The sequence below is a fragment of the Pleurodeles waltl genome, chromosome 9 (assembly GCF_031143425.1).
Source record: "Pleurodeles waltl isolate 20211129_DDA chromosome 9, aPleWal1.hap1.20221129, whole genome shotgun sequence".
Lineage (NCBI taxonomy): Eukaryota > Metazoa > Chordata > Amphibia > Caudata > Salamandridae > Pleurodeles > Pleurodeles waltl.
The window spans coordinates 2,460,225-2,480,046 of NC_090448.1; the positions used below are offsets into that span (position 1 = coordinate 2,460,225).

A 19,822-nucleotide genomic window follows, 5' to 3' on the forward strand; every position below is an offset into this window, starting at 1 on the left:
CCAAGGTGGCCAAACCCCTACAGAGCACAGCCTTCACTTGTACAGAAATCTTTACAGAGAGTCCAATCCCAGCAGATATCCAAGCCCGTGCTACGCAGAGTCTTCGCTCTCTACCAGATGCTTTCTGAGTAGGCGAGTTCTCGTGGACAATCAATGAGACCAAGGTGGCCAAACCCCTACAAAGCACAGCCTCCACCTTGTACAAAAATCTTCACAGAGAGCCCACCTTGACTGCGGGCCATTTCTGCAACACCAGAGACCATAAGAGCAGAAATGACAAGCTATTGCACACAAGGAACAGTCACCAGTGGGAGAAAAACTTCAGAAGGTTCTGAACGATCAGGCTAAGCTTTAGAATCCCAAGACACTTCAGGCTAAACATAATCACAAAAGAGATTTCACAGCAAACGTAAGCACAGCTGAGACCAATATGATTCACACCAATGACAAACAACTAGCAATTTATGAGTCAACAACTACTTCACCTTCAATGCAGATGAGAAGGTAAAAGTTGCAACCGCAGCACTGAGACTGCGACTAGAAGATCAGCATCCAGCATGTAGGCATTGCTGGCCGCACGCTCACTGACACTGTCAGAACAATATAAAGGAAGCAGATCATTCTACAAACATCCCAGGGGGTGTCACTAGTTTAAGGTCATTGTGACCCTCACCTATAACAGACCCAGGAAAGTTGTGAGTCATGTGAACGCGCCCCCACAACTCCTCAACCCTGCCATCCTTGCCACTGTTGTGTCGGATGGAGTTTCATCGTATCACATCAAGGTCGGCCATATAATTATCCCTGCAACAACCAAGCACACACCCACAATAATGGTATTTGATGCGGAGGGTTTACACCTCCTACACATGACCCATCACAAAACCATCAGGATGAAAAAAGTCTGTGGAAGAAGCTGTGGGGTGGAACTGATCCAATTCAGAGCATGACTTGCACAATAATTACTGTAACTCGCTATCCACCATCGCTCACTGTTGCAGTAGGACTGAACAACAAAGCAGCGTATAACCCGCCATACTTCACAGATCACCAATTTACCTCTAATAACCAAATCCTTTTCAGAAACGGTGCTCATTCTAAGGGTTTTCAATCTCTGGTGGATATGCTGTAGTTCAAACCTACCACTGACCACCCAATATGTATCACAAAAGAGCATCATGATAATGGACTTCAAACACTAGGTGGACAGAGCAAAGAGTGGAATAGCTGCAGAAAACAGGGGTCTCTCAGCAAATCTCCACCCCAAAGTACACATCTGGTCACATGGTGGGCATTGTGTTTGTGTGGATCCATGGAGCATTGCAGTGCACCCAAGCCATGCTCACGCCACTAACGGATCCACTTATCCATAGGGGAAGGAACTTGCCTCACTCAAGCCGAGCCCTTGTGAAGCAAGTCTCTTTCTCCCTCAAATGGGCTCCAAAGGAGACTGGGGGCACTCGGATTGAGATCTGCTTGCAGGTAAGTACCTGCGTCTTCAGAGGGTAGACCTGGGGGGTTTAGAGGAGTACCAGAGAGACCACAGGTCTGCACCAAACGCACACCCTCAGTGGTGCGGAGGCGGCTGGATGCAGGGTGCAAACACAGCTTCGGGCTCCCAGTGCTTTCCTATAGGGGAACCCCAGGGGCCACAAAGATGCTGCAGGTGAAGTCCAGGAGGTTGATTCTGAAAACCAAAGGCTGGGCAAGAAGGGGGGCTGCCTGCTGGATGTTGCAGCATGGAAGGTCGGATTCCCAGAGGCCAGGGGGCTGCAGGTGCATGGAAACCTTTTGGCGTCGGGAATCTTTGTCTGGTTCTGTCCCGGTCAGGGGGGCCTTACAGATTCAGGTGCCATGTGTCATCGTGGACAGGAGGGGTCAACCTAGGGTGGGCACTTGCTCGGAATCACCTGGAGATGAGCTCTACTCGGTTGGGCCACCTGGATACGGGCCGTGGGCGTTGGGTGCAGAGTTGACAGGACTAGCGGATCCGGGTGGCTCTGGAGTCCTTGGATGAAATTTCCTCTTGGACAGGTCTTCTAGTCCACGGGAGTCTTGGTCCTCTGGGGTGCAGGCAGTCCTCTGGAGGCTTTTCAGAGGTCGCTGGTCCTGCAGGATGTGTTGCCTTCTTTCTGGAGGGCTTTTGAAGCTGGAGACATGCCGGTAGGGCTGGGGCCAAGTCAGTTTGCGTCTTCAGTCTTCTCTGCTGGGGGTCAGCTTAGCAGTCCTTCTTCTTTCTTCTTGTGAGGTCGCCAAGGATCTGACAAGCTAGGTTCAGGGGAGCCCTTAAATCCTGGATTTAGGGGCTTTACAGGGGGAAGAGGGAAGTAGCCAATGGCTACTTTCCCTGAGGGTAGCTGCACCCTTCCTGTGTCCATTTCCTTTGGGGAGGAGACTCAGACCTAACCCTATTGGTCCCTGTCCTCCAAACCAAGATGGAGAATTTACTAGGGTTGGAGATGGGAAACTAGGGTTGGGAAGTGTGTTTAGGGCTGGAACTAGGGTTACTGTTGCCAAGTAGGGTTAGGAAGTAGGGTTTGGTTTGGAACTAGGGTTAGGGCTGCAAAGTAGGGGTGGGAAATAGGGTTACAATGCAAATTTTGCAAGGAGGGGCTCACCTCAGCTCTGGACACCTTAGAGGTGGTCCCAGCTGAGGTGGTCACTCCTCCTTGTTTTCCCTACTTTTCCAGCTGGACTTGCGTCCAAAAGTGGGGCTTTGTCCTGGGGCGGGCATCTCCCCTAGCTGGAGTGCCCTGGGGCACTGTGACGAGAGGCCTGAGCCTTTGAGGCTCACCGCCAGATGTTACTGTTCCTGCAGGAGGGAGGTGTGAAGCACCTCCACCCAGTGCAGGCTTTGTTTCTGGCCACAGAGAGTACAAAGGCTCTCACTTCATGTGGTCAGAAACTCGTCTGGAAGTGTCAGGCTGCCAGAGACTGGTCAGTCCTGCACTAGCCTTTTGGCCAACATACAGGGGGAATCCCTAAGATGCCCTCTGGGTGCATTTTCCACTAAGTCCAACACTGGCATCAGTGTGGGTTTCTTGTGCTGAGAAGTTTGATCCCAAACTTCCCAGTATTCAGTGAAGCCATTATGGTGCTGTGGAGTTCGTAATGACAAACTCCCAGCCCATATACTCAATTTGGCCACACTGCACTTACAATGTCTAAGAAGGGACTTAGACACTGTAGGGGCATATTGCTCATGCAGCTATGACCTCACATGGGGTATAGTGCACCCTGCCTTAGGGCTGTAAGGTCTGCTAGAGGGGTGACCTACCTATGCCACAGGCAGTTGATTGTGGACATGGCACCCTGAGAGGGGTGCCATGTCGACTTTGACGTTTACTCCCCAACAGCACACACAAGCTGCAAAGGCAGTGTGCATGTGCTTGGTGAGGGGTCCCCCAGGGTGGCAAAACACATGCTGCAATCCTTGGGGACCTTCCCTGGCCACAGGGCCCTTGGTACCACTGGTACCTTTTACAAGGAACTTAACTGTGTGCCAGTGGTGTGCCAATTATGGAAACAATTGTACAGTTTTTGGGGAAGAACACTGGTGCTGGATCCCAGCACACACTCAGTCAAGTTGGCATCAAGATCAGGCTAAACTTAGGGGGGTGTAACCATGCCAACAAGGGCACTTTCCTACAATGATAGTCTGTAGAGTTGAGACCACGCAGATGTGGAGGAAAGGAGTCCACTTCCATGGCCTCTGATGGAGGTAACAGTCGGTGGTGGTGTTCCCGTTTTTCCTTTCTGCCACCCTATTCTAATGTACGTAGAGGCGAGTGCAGCAGCAAACAAATGTATCTATTTCACCCATCTCCCTGGAGGGCGTCTTTGGCAGGGGGCCTTTTATCTGCTTGGCCTTCCAACTCAGTCCACCCGGCCTCGTGCCCGCCCAGAGCTGACAAGCATTTCAGAGCCTTTTCACAACCTGCGTGTGGTAGTACAGGAGTAGTACTACAGTAGTACGGCTCAAGCACTACAAAATGTCATTCACTAACGTACAGGCAGGGACCTCCACCTCCTCTGTTTTTTCTATGCAAAGATCACACACAAAAGCCTACATTTTAGTAGTAAATATGGAAGGGACATGGGGGAGAGGAAGGAACATGGGGAATATTCACTACTAAACGAGGGGGTGTAGTGATGTACAGGCTACAAACACCTACCCACAAAACAGAAAGCCCTTTGCTATTCGCAAAATACATTTCTAAAGTTACAAAAGACCTAAAGTTGACCAAACAGTTGTAAATTTACTCCAGCTTTGCTTTGGAGTAAGTCAAGTACCACCCATTCTCATAGAAAATAAGAAAGGCAGGGACGTAAACTAACACCCTATAGAAACTCATTTTAAATAAATAAAATTATGATTGGGCCAATTTACAGAGGAAAATGTACACAGGAGTAAATCTACATGTATAAACCTAGTCTTACACTTTGTAGTAAATCAACTACCTTTAGCGATTCACCATCTTCAAGAGTAAATTTACCACAAAGTGTAGATTTACATGTCTCCAACCCCTGACACACAGGGGATATCCAAGTGTGAAGATACAACTATTAACTTTTCACAAGTAGGCGGAGTTTTCCGCCACTGGGTCTGAGATCCCTCTGAAGTAAAGTATAGGAATAATTAAAAAAATTTACTTTAAAAACTGTAGTAAAACTATTTTTAGGTTAAAACTTAATTTCAATTAATTATATATATTTTATGTTTTAGTTTACATTTAGAACACAGTTAAAAATGATACAGCATGTTTAGCCTAATTCTGAATTAAATATTGAATTAATTAAAATATATTAAAATAATCATTTTTATTAAAAGATTACAACAAAAAATCCCACCTAAATCAACAATGTTTATACTTATTTTATATATATTTAAATTACAAAAAGTTATGTACAGAGTTAATTTGAATTAATGTAACAATTGTTTTAAAAATGAAAGTTACATTTATGTTTAAATAAAAAAAAATAAACATGTTATTAAAATACATTATCATGAAATAAAATGTATTATTATTTATATATAATTTATTTTTTAAACATTAAATTACGTTCCCATACATATATATGTTTAAAAATGTTAAAATAAATGAATGTATTTTAACATTACTTCATATGGGACTCTAGTTTAAGTCACTTCCTCTACTGTTTTCTGTGGAAGTATGTTGCAGTACCTTTGGCGGCCATGTCAAGTGCCGGAATAACCCCAGCTCTGGGCCGAAGTAGTTTTATTACTGTGTTAGGTCCTTTCTGGTTGTAATAACTTTAGAAGTACTACAGTTTGTGAATAGCAATAGGGTTACTCTTTTGTGGGTGGGTGGATGTCTGTCCATCTCTAAACACCCTCCTTGCAGTGGCAGCCGAGGCACATGTCAAGGAGGGGCTTGGGGGTGGCATCGGACGATGGGGGAAAAACATTTTTAAAACAAAAACCAAAGAAACTACTTTCCTTTCGCCCCCTCTCCCGTCGCCGTCTCCTGGTTCCTCGCTCCTCAGCAATGCTGGGCCACCAGCACCGGCTGCCCAGCCATCCTGGCGCTGCTTACATGCTGTACATAGCGTGTAGGCAGCACCAGGACCAGGACTGTCGTTCAGACACAAGCCTGGGGTCTATGCAGTTTCTCCAGCCTCGCTGTATGTACAGCCGGGCTGGAGAAACCTAAGTTTCCACAACAAGGGACCGGAATACCTCAACCGACGCCTCAGCTTCTACGTCCCCACCCGCCTCCTCCGTTCCTCTGGCCTCGCGCTCGCTGCCGTCCCTCGAATCCGCCGCTCCACGGCGGGTGGGAGGTCTTTCTCCTTCCTGGCAGCCAAGACCTGGAACTCCCTCCCCACCAGCCTCAGGACCACCCAGGACCACTCCGCATTCCGGAGACTCCTAAAAACCTGGCTTTTCGAGCAGCAGTAACCCCCCCCCCTTTCCCCTAGCGCCTTGAGACCCGCACGGGTGAGTAGCGCGCTTTATAAATGTTAATGATTTGATTTGATTTGATTAAGTGCACATGTGTGTTTGGCCGGCATGAGACAGACGGCCAAACATACTTGCGCACTCAGTGAACTCTCCCATCTCCCCCCCACCCCGTGGCCCAGCCCCGCACCTCCCTGCACCTGCTGGCTGAGCCAGCAGATGAAAAATGAAAAATAAAACAATAGCAAGCTATCATTTTGTTTTTCATCTGCTGGCTCATCCAGGGGAGCGATACCCCTCCGCCAATGCGGAGTAGCCGCCCCTACCTCCTTGTCCCACCCTAAACTGTGTGAGGATTTCCATACAGAAAAGGCAGGAGAGATGAAGGTGGAGGTTTCCACTGGTACCTTTGTGAACTGCATTTTGACTACTTTATGTACTACAAATGCAGATTGTCTTTCGGACCCTTTGACTAAACACATATATACATAAATTACCTAGTGGCAGTCACCAGTAAGTAGTTATAGTTAGGACATAGTTTCTAGAGAAAGGGCTGTTTTTTGCTTGCCTATATATTTGTCATCGCTTGACGAATCTTGACAAAATTTTACAGAACAATTAGACAGTCACATGAGCTGCTGTCTGATAAATTTCGGAGTAATCTGTCAAGCGGTGGCCGAGATAAGGGGGGGAAAGATTTAGAGTGTTCCCAGTGGACGGAATTACACCAAATTTGGCAGAAAGTTACCTCTTGGATCAGAAAGAGCCCTTTTTGTTATCTGGTGTAAATCTGTTCAGTATTTTTCAAGAAATTCAAGAAAATTCAAATTTGAATATACGGGGACGCAAAGGATTTGCGACCCCTACGTGAATTTTCGCACCACGAGGAATATTGTGATCCGTTGGCTGCAACCTGTTCAGAAAGTTGCAGCCGTATTTTATTAATTGGGTCACGGTCCTGGGGGATGGAAATAGGGGCTCATAGTAATAGAAGAGGGCAGACTTGAGGTACTCTGACCCCATGGGGCATAAAAGGGTGTGTGAGAGAAAAGTTGTTGGGTTTAGAAAACCCTTATTTTGGCCACGATCACAGAGTTGCGATTCTGTCGTGGCCTTTAGTGTGGGCCCCCATGTGAAGCCACAAAGAAGTTGTGCCCCCCAAAAAACACACCAAGATACTCATGCTCCCACTCACAGACCCACTCAGACACTCATGCACCCACTCACCGACCCCCACACACCCACTAAAACACTGATGTACACACTATGACAGTCACTCTCATCCCCAGATACAGCCTCTCACACCTATTCTCACACCCATAGAGGCCACTGCCAGTTTCCGCCATGCACAGCCAGCCGTGCATGGGGTTGGGTGGTTAGGGGGGTTGGTCGTAATCAATCAGTTTTTGTAATGTACGGCTACTCACCTGTGAGGTTCTCAAGGTGCTGGGGGTGGGGGGGCAGGGGCCTCATCGGACAAGCCAAGTCTTGAGGTTCTTCCTGAAGATGGTGAGCAACGGGCTTTGTCTGAGGGTCCAGCTCTTTGCTGCGATGTAGGAGAAGGATCGTCCTCCAACCGTGGTTTGCGGATGCGAGGGATGGTGACCAGGGCAATCTGTGCGGAGCGGAGGGATCTGGCGGGGTGTGGAAGGAGACGTGGTGATTCAGGTAGTCTGGCCCTGCGTTGTGTATGGCCTTGTACATGTGGTTGAGTAGCTTGAAGGTGATTCATTTCTCAACCGGGAGCCAGTAGAGGGTCCTCAGGTGTTGAGAGATGTGTTCTTGGCATGAGAGGTACAGAATAAGTCTGGCGGCAGCGTTCTGGATAAGTTGTCATTTTTTGATGTTTCTGGTCGAGGTGCCAGCGTAAAGGGCTTTGCCATAGTCAAGCTTGCTTATGTCTAAGGCATGGGTGACTATTCTGTGGCAGTCTGCTAGGATCCATCTGAAAATCATCCGAAGTTTGCGGAGTGTGTGCGAGCAGAAGGAGGCGACTGAGTTTACCTGGCAGATCATAGATAGGGAGGAATCGAGGATAATGCCTAGGTTGCGGGTGTGCTCAGTCAGGGCAGGGGGGGCGCTGAGGGATGTAGGCTACCAGGAGTCGTCCCAAGCTGAGGTGGTGTTTCCGAAGATGATGATCTCAGTCTTGTCGGAGTTGAGCTTGAGGCAACTTTCTCTCATCCAGGTGGCGACGGCTTCCATTCCTGAGTGGAAGTTCCTTTTGGCCGTGTCTGGGTCTTCAATGAGGGAAATGATGAGTAGTGTGTCATCTGCATATGGCACGCTGTTCATACCGTGGCTTCTGACGATGGCTGCGAGAGGGGCCATGAATGTGTTGAACAGAGTGGGACTCAGTGAGGATTCTTGGGGGACTCCGCAGATGACTCCTGTGGATCTGGATGTGTAGGGCAGGAGTGGATCCATTCTAGGGCTCTTCCGCAGATTCCTATGTTGTCGAGTCTGGTGCGTAGAGTGCTGTGGAATACTGTGTCGAAGGCTGCTGAGAGGTCGAGGAGTATAAGCGCTGTGATGTGGCCGCAGTCTAGGAGTAATGGGATGACGTTGCTGGCTGCCAGGAGGGCTGTCTCCGTGCTGTGGTTGCTGCAGAAGCCCGACTGGGAGCTGTCCAGGGAGTTGTTGGCCTCGATGAAATGCCGTAGTTGTGCATTGATTGCTTTCTCCAGTACTTTGGCAGGGCAGGGTAGCAGCGAGATGGGCCGGAAATCCTTTAGTTCTGATGGGTCGGCCGAAGGTTTCTTCAGGAGAGGTATTTTGGCTTGTTTCCAGGCCTCAGGGAAGGTGCCAGTGTTGATGGAACAGTTGATTGTGTTCCGGAGCTTGGGGACGATTGATGAGCTCGTTCTGATGTATATGTGGTGTGGGCAGGAGTCCGTGGGGGCTCTGAAGTCGGTGCTGTTCATGATGCTGACTGTTTCCCTCTGTGGTGAGCATGGACCAGCTGTGGATGGTCTGGGTGGATTCTGTGGGGGTGGGTCAGTCACAAGTTCCGGTGCCAGGATTTTCCTGGAAGAAGCTGTCGTATATGCCCTGGATCTTGCGGTGGAAAAAGGTGGCGAGTTTGTTGCAGAGGTCCTGTGACGTGGGGATGCTGGTGGCTTCGGAGAGGGGATCTGTGACCTCGTTGATGACTGAGAAGAGCTCCTTAGAGTTGTGTATCAAGGAATTGATGCACTCCCGGAATGCGTCCTTCCATGCGTTCTTGATTTTTCGGTGGTGGGCGGTGGTTGCACCTCTATAGGGGGCCAGGTCTTTGCTGGTTTGGCTGTTCCGTTGTTTTTTCTCTAAACGTCTGTAGGTACGCTTTGATTCTTGGAGTTCGGTGGTGAACCAGCTGGCTTCCTCAGGTACTCGTTTGGCCGATGTCAGCTGGAGAGGGGCTAGAGTATCGGCACATTCAGTGATCCATGCATGGAGATTGCGCGCTGCTGTGTTGGCGTCATCGGAGGGAGGGATTTGGCGAGAGATGAGGTGAGTTGCTCATTGGTGATTTCATTCCATTTCCTGTTGGGGTCCTGGGGGTGCGGCTGTGGCTGCTGGGTGCAATGATTGTGAAGTGTATGCAGCGGTGGTCGGTCCAGTCTGGGGTGGAGATGGTCTCGACGGTGATCCGGTTGCTAGAGATGAAGATGGGGTCCAGTGTGTGTCCTGCAATGTGTGTGGGTGCGGAGACCAGCTGTCTGAGGCCAAGGGTGACAAGGTTGTCGAGCAGAGTGGAGGTGTTTGGATCGGCGCGGTACTCGAGGTGAAAATTCAGGTCGCTGAGGAGGTGGTAGTCCTCCGATGCCAGGGCCTGGTGGGTAGCGATGTCTACAACATCGTCTATGAAAGCTGGGTGGGGGCCGGATGGCCTGTACACCAGGGTGTCGCAAATGGAGGAGTTGTGGTTGGAGTGGACCAGGAAGTGAAGGTGTTCCATGGTGGTGCATTGTTCTTCTGGGACAGTCTTGACACTTAGTCAGGACTTTTGTACGATGGCGAGTACTCTTCCCGGACAGGAGGGCTGGTCCCTCCTTAGGATGCTGTATCCATCGGGAGAGGCAATGGCAATGTCTGGCCCGAGGTGGGGTTGATCCAGGTCTCATTAAGGAAGGCGATGTCTGGTCGGGCGGCGTCGATCAAATCCCAGATGTCGGTGGCGTGCTTGTGGAGGGAGCGGATGTTCAGGAGTAGGCAGTTCATGGGCTTGTGGAGGTTGTTGGTATCTCTGTGTGCAGAGAGTACCTTCAGCTTGTTGAGGCCGGCACTGAAGTTGCAGTTCCTGCAGGTGAACAGTCCATGGGTGTCCCTGGGGGAGAAGGTTTTGAGGACGAGGAGGGTCTCGGTGTCATAACGGAGGCAGACCAAAGGGTGGTTTAACGGGGATCCAGGGTTCCTAGCACTGGGCGCGGTCCGGGAGCGGATGGGCTCAGATGGGCTTGCCTTTGGTGCGCCAGCGGCGCAGCCGCTGTGCGTGGCCGTGCTGCAGCCGCCATTAAGAAGGGGAAGGGGTGGGGGGAGCGGTCAGCTGGGAGGCAAGAGGGCGGGAAAGGTGCTTCACAGGGGGAGGAGGCAGAGGAAAGGAACGGAGAAGGAAAAGAAAAGGAAAAACAAGTGAAAAAAAGGCAGACAAGCAAGAGTGAAAGAGGGCAGAGGACACGAGGAGAGATGGAAAAGAAAAGGAAAAACGAGTGAGAAAAGGCGGAAAAAGCAAGATTGAAAGAGCGACAGAGAGAAAATACTTACTGGTGACGGCCACTGGACCACCAGGGATGAGGCCGCAGGGGCTGGCTGCAGGCCATGCCCATGTGGGCAACACCTACAGTGCGGAGGCTGTGCACTGTGCAAGGTTGGGTGCTTATAGTGGGCTGGCCTCAGGGATGGCCACAGGCCAGGTCCAGTGGCTAAATGCCTCCGTGCATGGCCAGCGGTCGTCCACTGTGGTGCTTGGATTAACGAATGGTAATGAAAACCAGTATAGGTTAAAAACTATAGAAATTCACTGAAAATAAAAGGTTACAGGGACGTTATAGTTAGGTTCTGAAATGTACTCGTATAAAACCATAGAAATTCAGCAGTTATAGTCAGAGTAAGTAAAACTCACACCCTAAGGTAACTATAGCTTGCGCCTTCGCTATGCGCAGCTAACTTCTCCACATATTATATCATCGATGACATCTTTCATTTTGTCACTGCAACACTTGAAAATAAAATTATTGATGAGACGACTCTGCATGGCGAGGACGTAAATTATAGTTACCTCTTTTTATTTTACAATAATATAATAATTAAATGTAACAGTATTTGTTTAAAAGAATATTACATTTAAATTAATCCTAAACATAACCTTTCATAATGTTTACAACATAATAAATCAATATAAACATTTTACTTTAAGAGGGCTTTTTAAATACATCTTTAAACAACAATTATAAGTTAATGAAATATTCAATTTACAAATAAATCAATTGTACCCTAGCATTTTTTTTGTTTGATGTACATCTACAACAAATATATGAAATCAACTTACATTACTGTGTAACATAAACATGCTTTAGTGTTTTTTATGTTAATTAACATTTTAAGGTTTTGCCATATGAAGAACCCCCCATGGCGGCGGAGAGCTCACCAGTAACTTCACAGGATGAACCAGGCGCGGGGGGTGGAGACATGGACCTTACACTCTGTAGTAAATGTGTACTTGGAAACGGTGAAGAGCCAATCGCAGTAAACTTACTACAAAGTGTACGAGTAAACTTACACCTGGGGATGCACTCGTGTGCAAGGCTACCTGTGCGTGAAGACACGTGTGGGTCACACCTCAACCTTAGGTGAGGTCAACAACTCACAGAAAGTACTTTGTAAATATGGCTCGGGAGTCCAGGACCACGTCACTCCTTGGGGGGAAAGTGTAATTAATGAAAATGTTCAAAGCAGCCCTGAGCCCCTGGATCTGCCCACATCATGGCGAGGGAGTCACTCACCCAGTGAGCTCAAGGCTCTGTGGATCTCAGTCATCACACTCCTGTAGAGCTCCTTCTGCCACTCACGCAGCAGCGTCCGCTCGGCCTCCGAGAAACAGGCGGCGACATCCTGGAAGGTGAGTGGCCCCTGAAAGAGAGGACCCCGAGAGCGTCAGGAGCCGCCTGCTGGGGTCTGCTGGGGTCTGCTGAGACATGGATCTAGGCAGCAGCAGCAGCAACGCAGCGTCCAGGGCAGGAGTCAAACTGGCACTGCACCTTTGCACAGCGGGGGGTCCCAGAGAAGCCCCCTTGACCAGAACTCCCTCTATAAATGCACCCCAAAAGAATGAACCCCAGCTCAAAGTGGACACCTTCTCGTGTGCTGACTTCATGATATTAACTTATACCTTCTGGAAATTGGGTTACTGGTTGAGTGCATCAGGAAGGAGTGACAGTCCCCCCCCCCCCCGCACCCCCCCCCCCCCCCATCCCAGGCTGTGTCTTTGACTCTGTGCAGCTCTTTCCATAAAATCGCTGCCTCTCACACAGGCTTATAGTAATAATACCACAAACATACTCAGAAGGTGAGTGACGGGCCACTCACCTTGTCCGAGGGCTGCTGGGTCACTCACCTTCTCCGAGGGCTAGTGGGTCATTCTTCCCTGGCGGAGGTCACTCACCTTGTCTGAGGGCTGCTGGGTCATTCTTCTCTAGCGGAGGTCACTCACCTTGTCCGAGGGCTGCTGGGTCACTCACCTTGTCTGAGTGCTGCTGGGTCATTCACCTTCTCCGAGGGCTAGTGGGTCATTCTTCCCTAGCGGAGGTCACTCACCTTGTCTGAGTGCTGCTGGGTCATTCTTCCCTGGCGGAGGTCACTCACCTTGTCTGAGGGCTGCTGGGTCATTCTTCCCTGGCGGAGGTCACTCACCTTGTCCGAGGGCTGCTGGGTCATTCTTCTCAGACGGAGGTCACTCACCTTGTCCGAGGGCTGATGGGTCATTCTTCCCTGGCGGAGGTCACTCACCTTGTCCGAGGGCTGCTGGCTCATTCTTCTCAGGCGGAGGTCACTCACCTTCTCCGAGGGCTAGTGGGTCATTCTTCCCTGGCGGAGGTCACTCACCTTGTCCGAGGGCTGCTGGGTCATTCTTCTCAGGCGGAGGTCACTCACCTTGTCCGAGGGCTGCTGGGTCATTCTTCTCAGGCGGAGGTCACTCACCTTCTCCGAGGGCTAGTGGGTCATTCTTCCCTGGCGGAGGTCACTCACCTTGTCTGAGGGCTGCTGGGTCATTCTTCCCTGGCGGAGGTCACTCACCTTGTCCGAGGGCTGATGGGTCATTCTTCCCTGGCGGAGGTCACTGAGCTCCAAGTGAAAAGTGAAGGTCCGAACTGCAATTAACACTGGTGAACATCCATCAAACTCCTGCCGGGGGCCCTCACTTCACACAGCTGCAATAACTGGGGTCACACCGGGCGTGGGGGGGGATGGGGGGGGGGGCACTGACTGCCAGGATCCGAGGCACACAGGAACGTGGCAGGCCACAGAACACTGAGCACTAGAGATCGGAGCACTGATCAATCACCAGGGCTGGGGGCACTGATCATCAGAGCTCAGGACACCGATCACCAGAGCTCAGGACACTGATCACCAGAGCTCAGGACACTGATCATCAGAGCTCAGGACACCGATCACCAGAGCTGGGGGCACTGATCACCAGAGCTCAGGACACTGATCACCAGAGCTCAGGACACTGATCACCAGGGCTGGGGACACTGATCACCAGAGCTCAGGACACTGCTCGCAGGACTGAGGACACTGATCACCAGAGCTTAGGAAAATGATCACCAGATCTCAGAACATTGCTCACCAGGGCTGTGGGCACTGATCATAGCGGCTCAAGAAACTGCTCACTGGGGCATTGATCACTAGAGCTCAGGACACTGATTGTAGGAGGCTGGCCTGGCTTATAGTGGGTACCTGATGGTACTTACACCTTGTGCCAGGTCCAGTTATCCCTTATTAGTAGAATAGAATAGAGGTGTTCTAGCAGCTTAGACTGATAGAGGTAGCTATAGCAGAGCAGCTTAGGCTGAACTAGGAGACACGCAAAGCTCCTACTATACCACTTATATCATAGAGCACTATATCACAAGAAAACACAATACTCAGAGTTACTAAAAATAAAGGTACTTTATTTTAGTGACAATGTGCCAAAAATATACTCCCTTAGGAGGTAAGTAAAATACACAAAATATACACGCAAACCAAAATCAGGTGAGTAAACAGAAAAGTAGCGCAAACACCGTAGAATACAATAGGATGCAATAGGCCTAGGGGCAACACAAACCATATACTAAGAAAGTGGGATGCGAACCACAAATGGACCCCTAGGCTAGTGCAGTTTGTAGAGGGTCGCTGGGAGTGTAAGAAAACACTAAGGGTGTCCAAGATACCCCACCCCAAGACCCTGGAAAGTAGGAGTAAGTTACCCTACTTCCCCAGAAACACACTAAAGTCGTGATAGGAGATTCTGCAAAGACCACAATAGACTGCAAAGCACTGAAGACGGATTCCTAGACCTGAGGACCTGCAAAGGAAGGGGACCAAGTCCAAGAGTCACGAAAGTGTCCAGGGGGGGCAGGAGTCCACTAAACCCCGGATAAAGGTGCAAAATGGCTGCCTCTGGGTGGAAGAAGCTAAAGATTCTGCAACAACGGAAGATGCCAGGAACTTCTCCTTTGCACAGAAGATGTACCACGGCGTGCTGGAGGATGCAGAGTTCTTTCCATGCAGAAAGACCACAAACAAGCCTTGCTAGCTGCAAGAGTTAAGTTTCTCTTTATGTTTCTTTCTTAGATTTTTATCTTCACAAATCACTGACAAGGGGACAGTCTGAAGAGTTACCGGACCTCCAGTCAAGAGTTTTCCATCGACTGCCAGGATGATTTCTGGGGTCTACTTTTCAATACATGGGATCCCCCGTGCACGAACCAATTTGGAGTCAACAAAGTTCCCGGTAGCCCCCGAATCAACTAGAGCCTTCTTGAAATAGGTCTTTTTCTTGACCTGAACTCTTATTCCTAGTTTGAGATGTCTGGATTGTGAAGGATCCACGGTGACAGCCAAGAGCAACCCTTCTCTGCAACTTGGGTGCTTTAGATTTTCTGACACGACTGATGCATTGGCCGCAACCTTCTGACCTGGGCCTCGCTTGCTCTTTGTTTTGATTGGACAATCTTTGGCGAAATGACCTTTCCGCCCACAATAGAGACATTGCCCATTTTTTCTGTGTAGGTCCTTTTCATCTTTGGTCAAAGGTTTCCTGATGGTTCCAATTTCCATCGGTTCCGGCGTTCTTTCTCCCGGAGTTCTTGAGTCTCTGTTATCATGAACATGCCAAGAATGTTTTTCAGTCTTTTTACGCGTTCCTTTTCGTTCAGTTAAACGATGATCAAGCCTCTAGACAAGGTTTATTAATTCTTGACAGTCTGCAGGTTGCGGGTCGATTTGCGCTAAGATGTCTTTTAGCCCCTCTTTGAGTCCCCTGTAAAACAAGGCCGCTTGTTTTTCTTCAGGCCAGGATGTCTCAGCGACCAGCCGATCAAAGTTGGCTAAATATGACACTAAGGGGGTCATTACAACATTGGCGGTAAAAGGCACTTACCGCCGTGCAGAAGACCGCCAATACACAGCCGACGCCGCGGAACTCCGCCACAGCTATTATGACCCACATCTCGGAATCCAGCGAAATTCAGACACCCACACAAGTCCACCACACCAAAGGTCAGTGGTAAAGTGTCGAAAACAAAACCTCCACCTCCACGCCAACAGAAACACGCCCATGCTATTACGAGCCACGAACCCACGCAGCGGTCTTTCAACCGCGGTATTCCATTGGCGGTACACACCACCGCACTCAAAATACACACACATCTCCAAAACACCGCCACATTGAACAATTCAAAATACACACACCTGAGACACATACAAACACCACTCCCACACATCCAACACTATATAAAACACACTCCCACATCACCCACAAACACCTACGACCAAAAATTAGTCACGAAGGCCAGAGAGACAGCACAGAATAGACAACCCCACCACACAGAGGCACACAACACCATCACCCACACAACATCCACACACAAAACACCACTACACATCACCACACACATCAACACTGACACCGCCCCACACATCACACACACCACCCCATGTCACGCCAAAAACACCCCCGCTTTTCCGAGGAGGAGCTCCGGGTCATGGTGGAGGAAATCCTGCGGGTAGAGCCACAGCTATTTGGCTCACAGGTGCAGCACACATCCATAGCCAGGAAGATGGAGCTATGGCGCAGAATAGTGGACAGGGTCAACGCTGTGGGACAGCATCCAAGAAATCGGGAGGACATCAGGAAGAGGTGGAACGACCTACGGGGGAAGGTGCGTTCAGCGGTCTCCAGGCACAACATTGCGGACTGGCGGCGGACCCCCACCTCCTCCCCCACAACTAACAACATGGGAGGAGCAAGTCTTGACCATCATGCATCCAGAGGGCCTCGGAGGAGTCGGTGGAGGAATGGACACTGGTAAGCCAATTCTTAACTATCATATCCCCCACCCTACCTGCATGCTATCACACACCCCCACCATCACCCCCTCCCCTATCACTCCAACTCCTCACTAATGTACTCATAACACAAACCACCCATCCCAACACCAAGCCCTGCATGACACAACTAAGCATGGACACCCATCACTAAAACATGCCCACTGCACATACCCATACACCCCCCTAAACCATCATCACACAAGCCTCCACACAAGAATGCTTACACTGGGGTACACGGTGAGCCACCAATTGCACACCATGACACACACACATGCAATAATCATGCACTTATGCCCCTGCAGGAACACGAAGGACCGTCACCACCCCGGAGGGTCCAGATAACTCCACTCCACCCACAGTGACGATAGCAGCTCTGCCCTACTGGATCCTGATGACCAGCCCGGACCATCGTGGGCCTCGGGACAGTCGGTTCCCCTTGCACAGGCACAGCCCAACACTGACCTTCCACCCTCTGGTAACACCAGCACAGCACCCACCCAGCGGGCCCAAACCTCCGTACCCAGGACAGGTCAATCAGCGGTGTGTCCACCACTACAGGGAACCCAGGATAACCCACCACCCCAACAACAACAAGGACCTGGGGGCAGTGGTAGTGGGCACACTGTCCAGGGGATGGAGGCACAGGAACACAGGGGAACTGGGAGGGCTGCTGTGCGACAGGGGGCGGACAGGCCAAGGGAACCCACTCTCCACGAGGCCCTCTCATGGGAGCATACCACCACTCCCAGGAGACGGTCCTGGTCAAGTTTCAGGAGACCCAGCGCCTGCAGGAGGACCAGTATTTGGGGTTCAGGGAGGAGCTCAGGACCATCAGCTCCGCCTTGGGCACCATCATAGGGGTGCTGAAGGACATACAGCAGACCTTGAGAGACACTGTGGCAGTCCAAGGGGCCCCTGACACTAGCCAGGACGATGAACTGCCCACCACCTCCGCCGGCGCTAGTGGACAGGATGCCCCGCCACAGGACCACCACACCAGCACCCCACCCCCTGCAGACGGACAACCACCACGCAAGCGGTCCCTGAGATCCAGGAACAGGACAGAGCAAGATGGCAATACCCCCACCAGGAAATGAGACCACCCTGATTGTCCTCCCACTGTCCCACTTTGTTACCCTGTCCATACTTAAACTGCCCCGGCTCCACTTCCTATGCCCATATGGGCAGTGCACCTGTGTGACCAATAGACAGGACTCTGCCATGGACATTCCTCCGCCGTCCCCCATCACCATATTACAACCCCCCTCCATTTTTGAGCACTTAAATAAACACCCTTGAACCACAAAACAATCTGGAGTCAGTCTATGATTTGGTCAAATGTATTATCAATGACAGTGTGAAAATGCGTTTCTAGTTGTAAAGGCAACATACCTATGTCACACATCACAAGTCCTTGAAGGATGCATGCAGATGACACACGTTGGTAACCACACCTGTGAAACCGTAATGGAAAGGTACAATTCAGTTACCAAATAATGCTATGAAATGACACACAGGATAGAGGAAGACGTGTGACAGTGAATGTAATGGTAAAAATGAAAATGTTCTCCCTTTTTTGTCACTGGAAATATTGCTGTATGACTGACTCCCTGTTGTTGTTGTCTTTTTCCTCAGCTTACTCCTCATCACTGTCCACAGGCTCCACAGGCTCCACAGCTGCCACAACACCGCCATCTGGACCATCCTCCTGCAGAAAAGGCACCTGGGGTCGCGAAGCAAGATTGTGAAGCATCGAGCAGGCGATGATGATCTGGCACACCTTCTTCGGTGAGTAGAATAGAGAACCACCTGTCATATGGAGGCACCTGAACCTGGCCTTCAGGAGGCCGAAGGTGCGTTCGATCACCCTCCTAGTTCGCCCATGGGCCTCATTGTAGCGTTCCTCTGCCCTGGTCCTGGGATTTCTCACTGGGGTCTATATCCAGGACAGGTTGGGGTAACCAGAGTCTCCTAATAGCCACACACGGTGCCTCTGGAGTTGACCCATCATATCAGGGATGCTGCTATTCCGCAGGATGTGGGCGTCATGCACTGAGCCAGGAAACATAGCATTTACCTGAGAGATGTACTGGTCTGCCAAACATACCATCTGTACATTCATAGAATGATAACTCTTCCGGTTCCTGTACACCTGTTCACGCCTGCGGGGGGGGGGGGCAGAGCTACATGGGTCCCATCAATAGCACCTATGATGTTGGGGATATGTCCAAGGGAATAGAAGTCACCTTTAACTGTAGCCAAATCTTCCACCTGAGGGAAAATTATGTATCTCCTTACGTGTTTCAGCAGGGCAGCCAACACTCTGGACAGCACGTTGGAAAACATAGGCTGGGACATCCCTGATGCCATGGCCACTGTTGTCTGAAAAGACCCACTTGCAAGGAAATGGAGCACTGACAGCACCTGCACGTAAGGGGGGATTCCTGTGGGATGGCGGATTGGTGACATCAGGTCTGGCTCCAACTGGGTACATAGTTCCTGGATAGTGGCACGGTCAAACCTGTAGGTGACGATTAAATGTCGCTCCTCCATTGTCAACAGGTCCACCAGCGGTCGGTACACCGGAGGATTCCGCCATCTTCTCAATTGTCCCAAATGACGGTGCCTAGGAAGGACAACAGCGACCACAGAGTCAACTTTTTTCCAGGTATGTACCCACAGTTACACAGAACACGACACCAAACACAAAACCCTTCCTGTATGTGTGTTGAGTGTAGGCCTTGCTATGTGTGACGCAGAAGTAAATGAAGCCATGTGGGCCCCTGAAATGGCGGCTGCCTGACCTCTAAACTGGGACAATGGGATTGTGGGGTAACTGCGTTGCCGTTGCACACCGTCGCGGTAGGCGGTCGTAGACCGCAGCGCAATGCTGCATTGGTCAACATTGGACCCTATGGGTCCCAGGAGGCAATGAACAAGTGCGCCGCCGGTGATGATACGCACCGCCGCGGACGTCACCGCCATTTTCTATCTGTTCAATCACTAGATACCTGATCTTCGACAGGAGAGGACCTACACTGCAAGTGCTGCTGTGACCACGGTCTGGAAGCGAAGATGGCTGGTGCGTTTGGGAAAGGGCCCCTGCCTTCACTGCTCAGGAGTTGGAGAAACTAGTAGACGGGGTCCTCCCCCAGTACACACTACTCTACGGTCCTCCAGACCAACAGGTGAGTACACAGGGAGCACGTTGTATGGGCTAGGCCTGGGTGGAGAGGGCTGGTTGTAAGAGGGAAGGGGGCAGAGTTCAGGGAACATAAATGCATGTGAATGAATGTGCCACATGGCTAGGGTAGGGAGGGGGTA

At 50.4% G+C, this 19,822-nt stretch overlaps 1 protein-coding gene across 6 annotated transcripts in view; it reads right to left on the reverse strand.

The window, feature by feature from the left end:
• Window positions 1–19,822, reverse strand: part of LOC138258808 (zinc finger protein 583-like) — a 79,041-nt gene that overhangs the window by 15,941 nt on the left and 43,278 nt on the right. The window contains exons 1-2 of one of the 6 annotated variants that reach the window (XM_069206053.1): window positions 13,199–13,482; window positions 11,908–12,034 (exon numbers count right to left, since the gene is read on the reverse strand). The exons of 2 other annotated variants lie outside the window; for them this stretch is intronic. In XM_069206053.1, the coding sequence (XP_069062154.1) occupies window positions 11,908–12,034; window positions 13,199–13,222 (151 nt within the window). In that variant the 5' untranslated portion in view covers window positions 13,223–13,482. Of the gene's footprint in view, window positions 1–11,907; window positions 12,035–12,862; window positions 13,044–13,198; window positions 13,483–19,822 lie in introns of those variants that run through there. 3 more of the 6 variants (XM_069206052.1, XM_069206049.1, XM_069206050.1) reach the window with 3 other exon arrangements.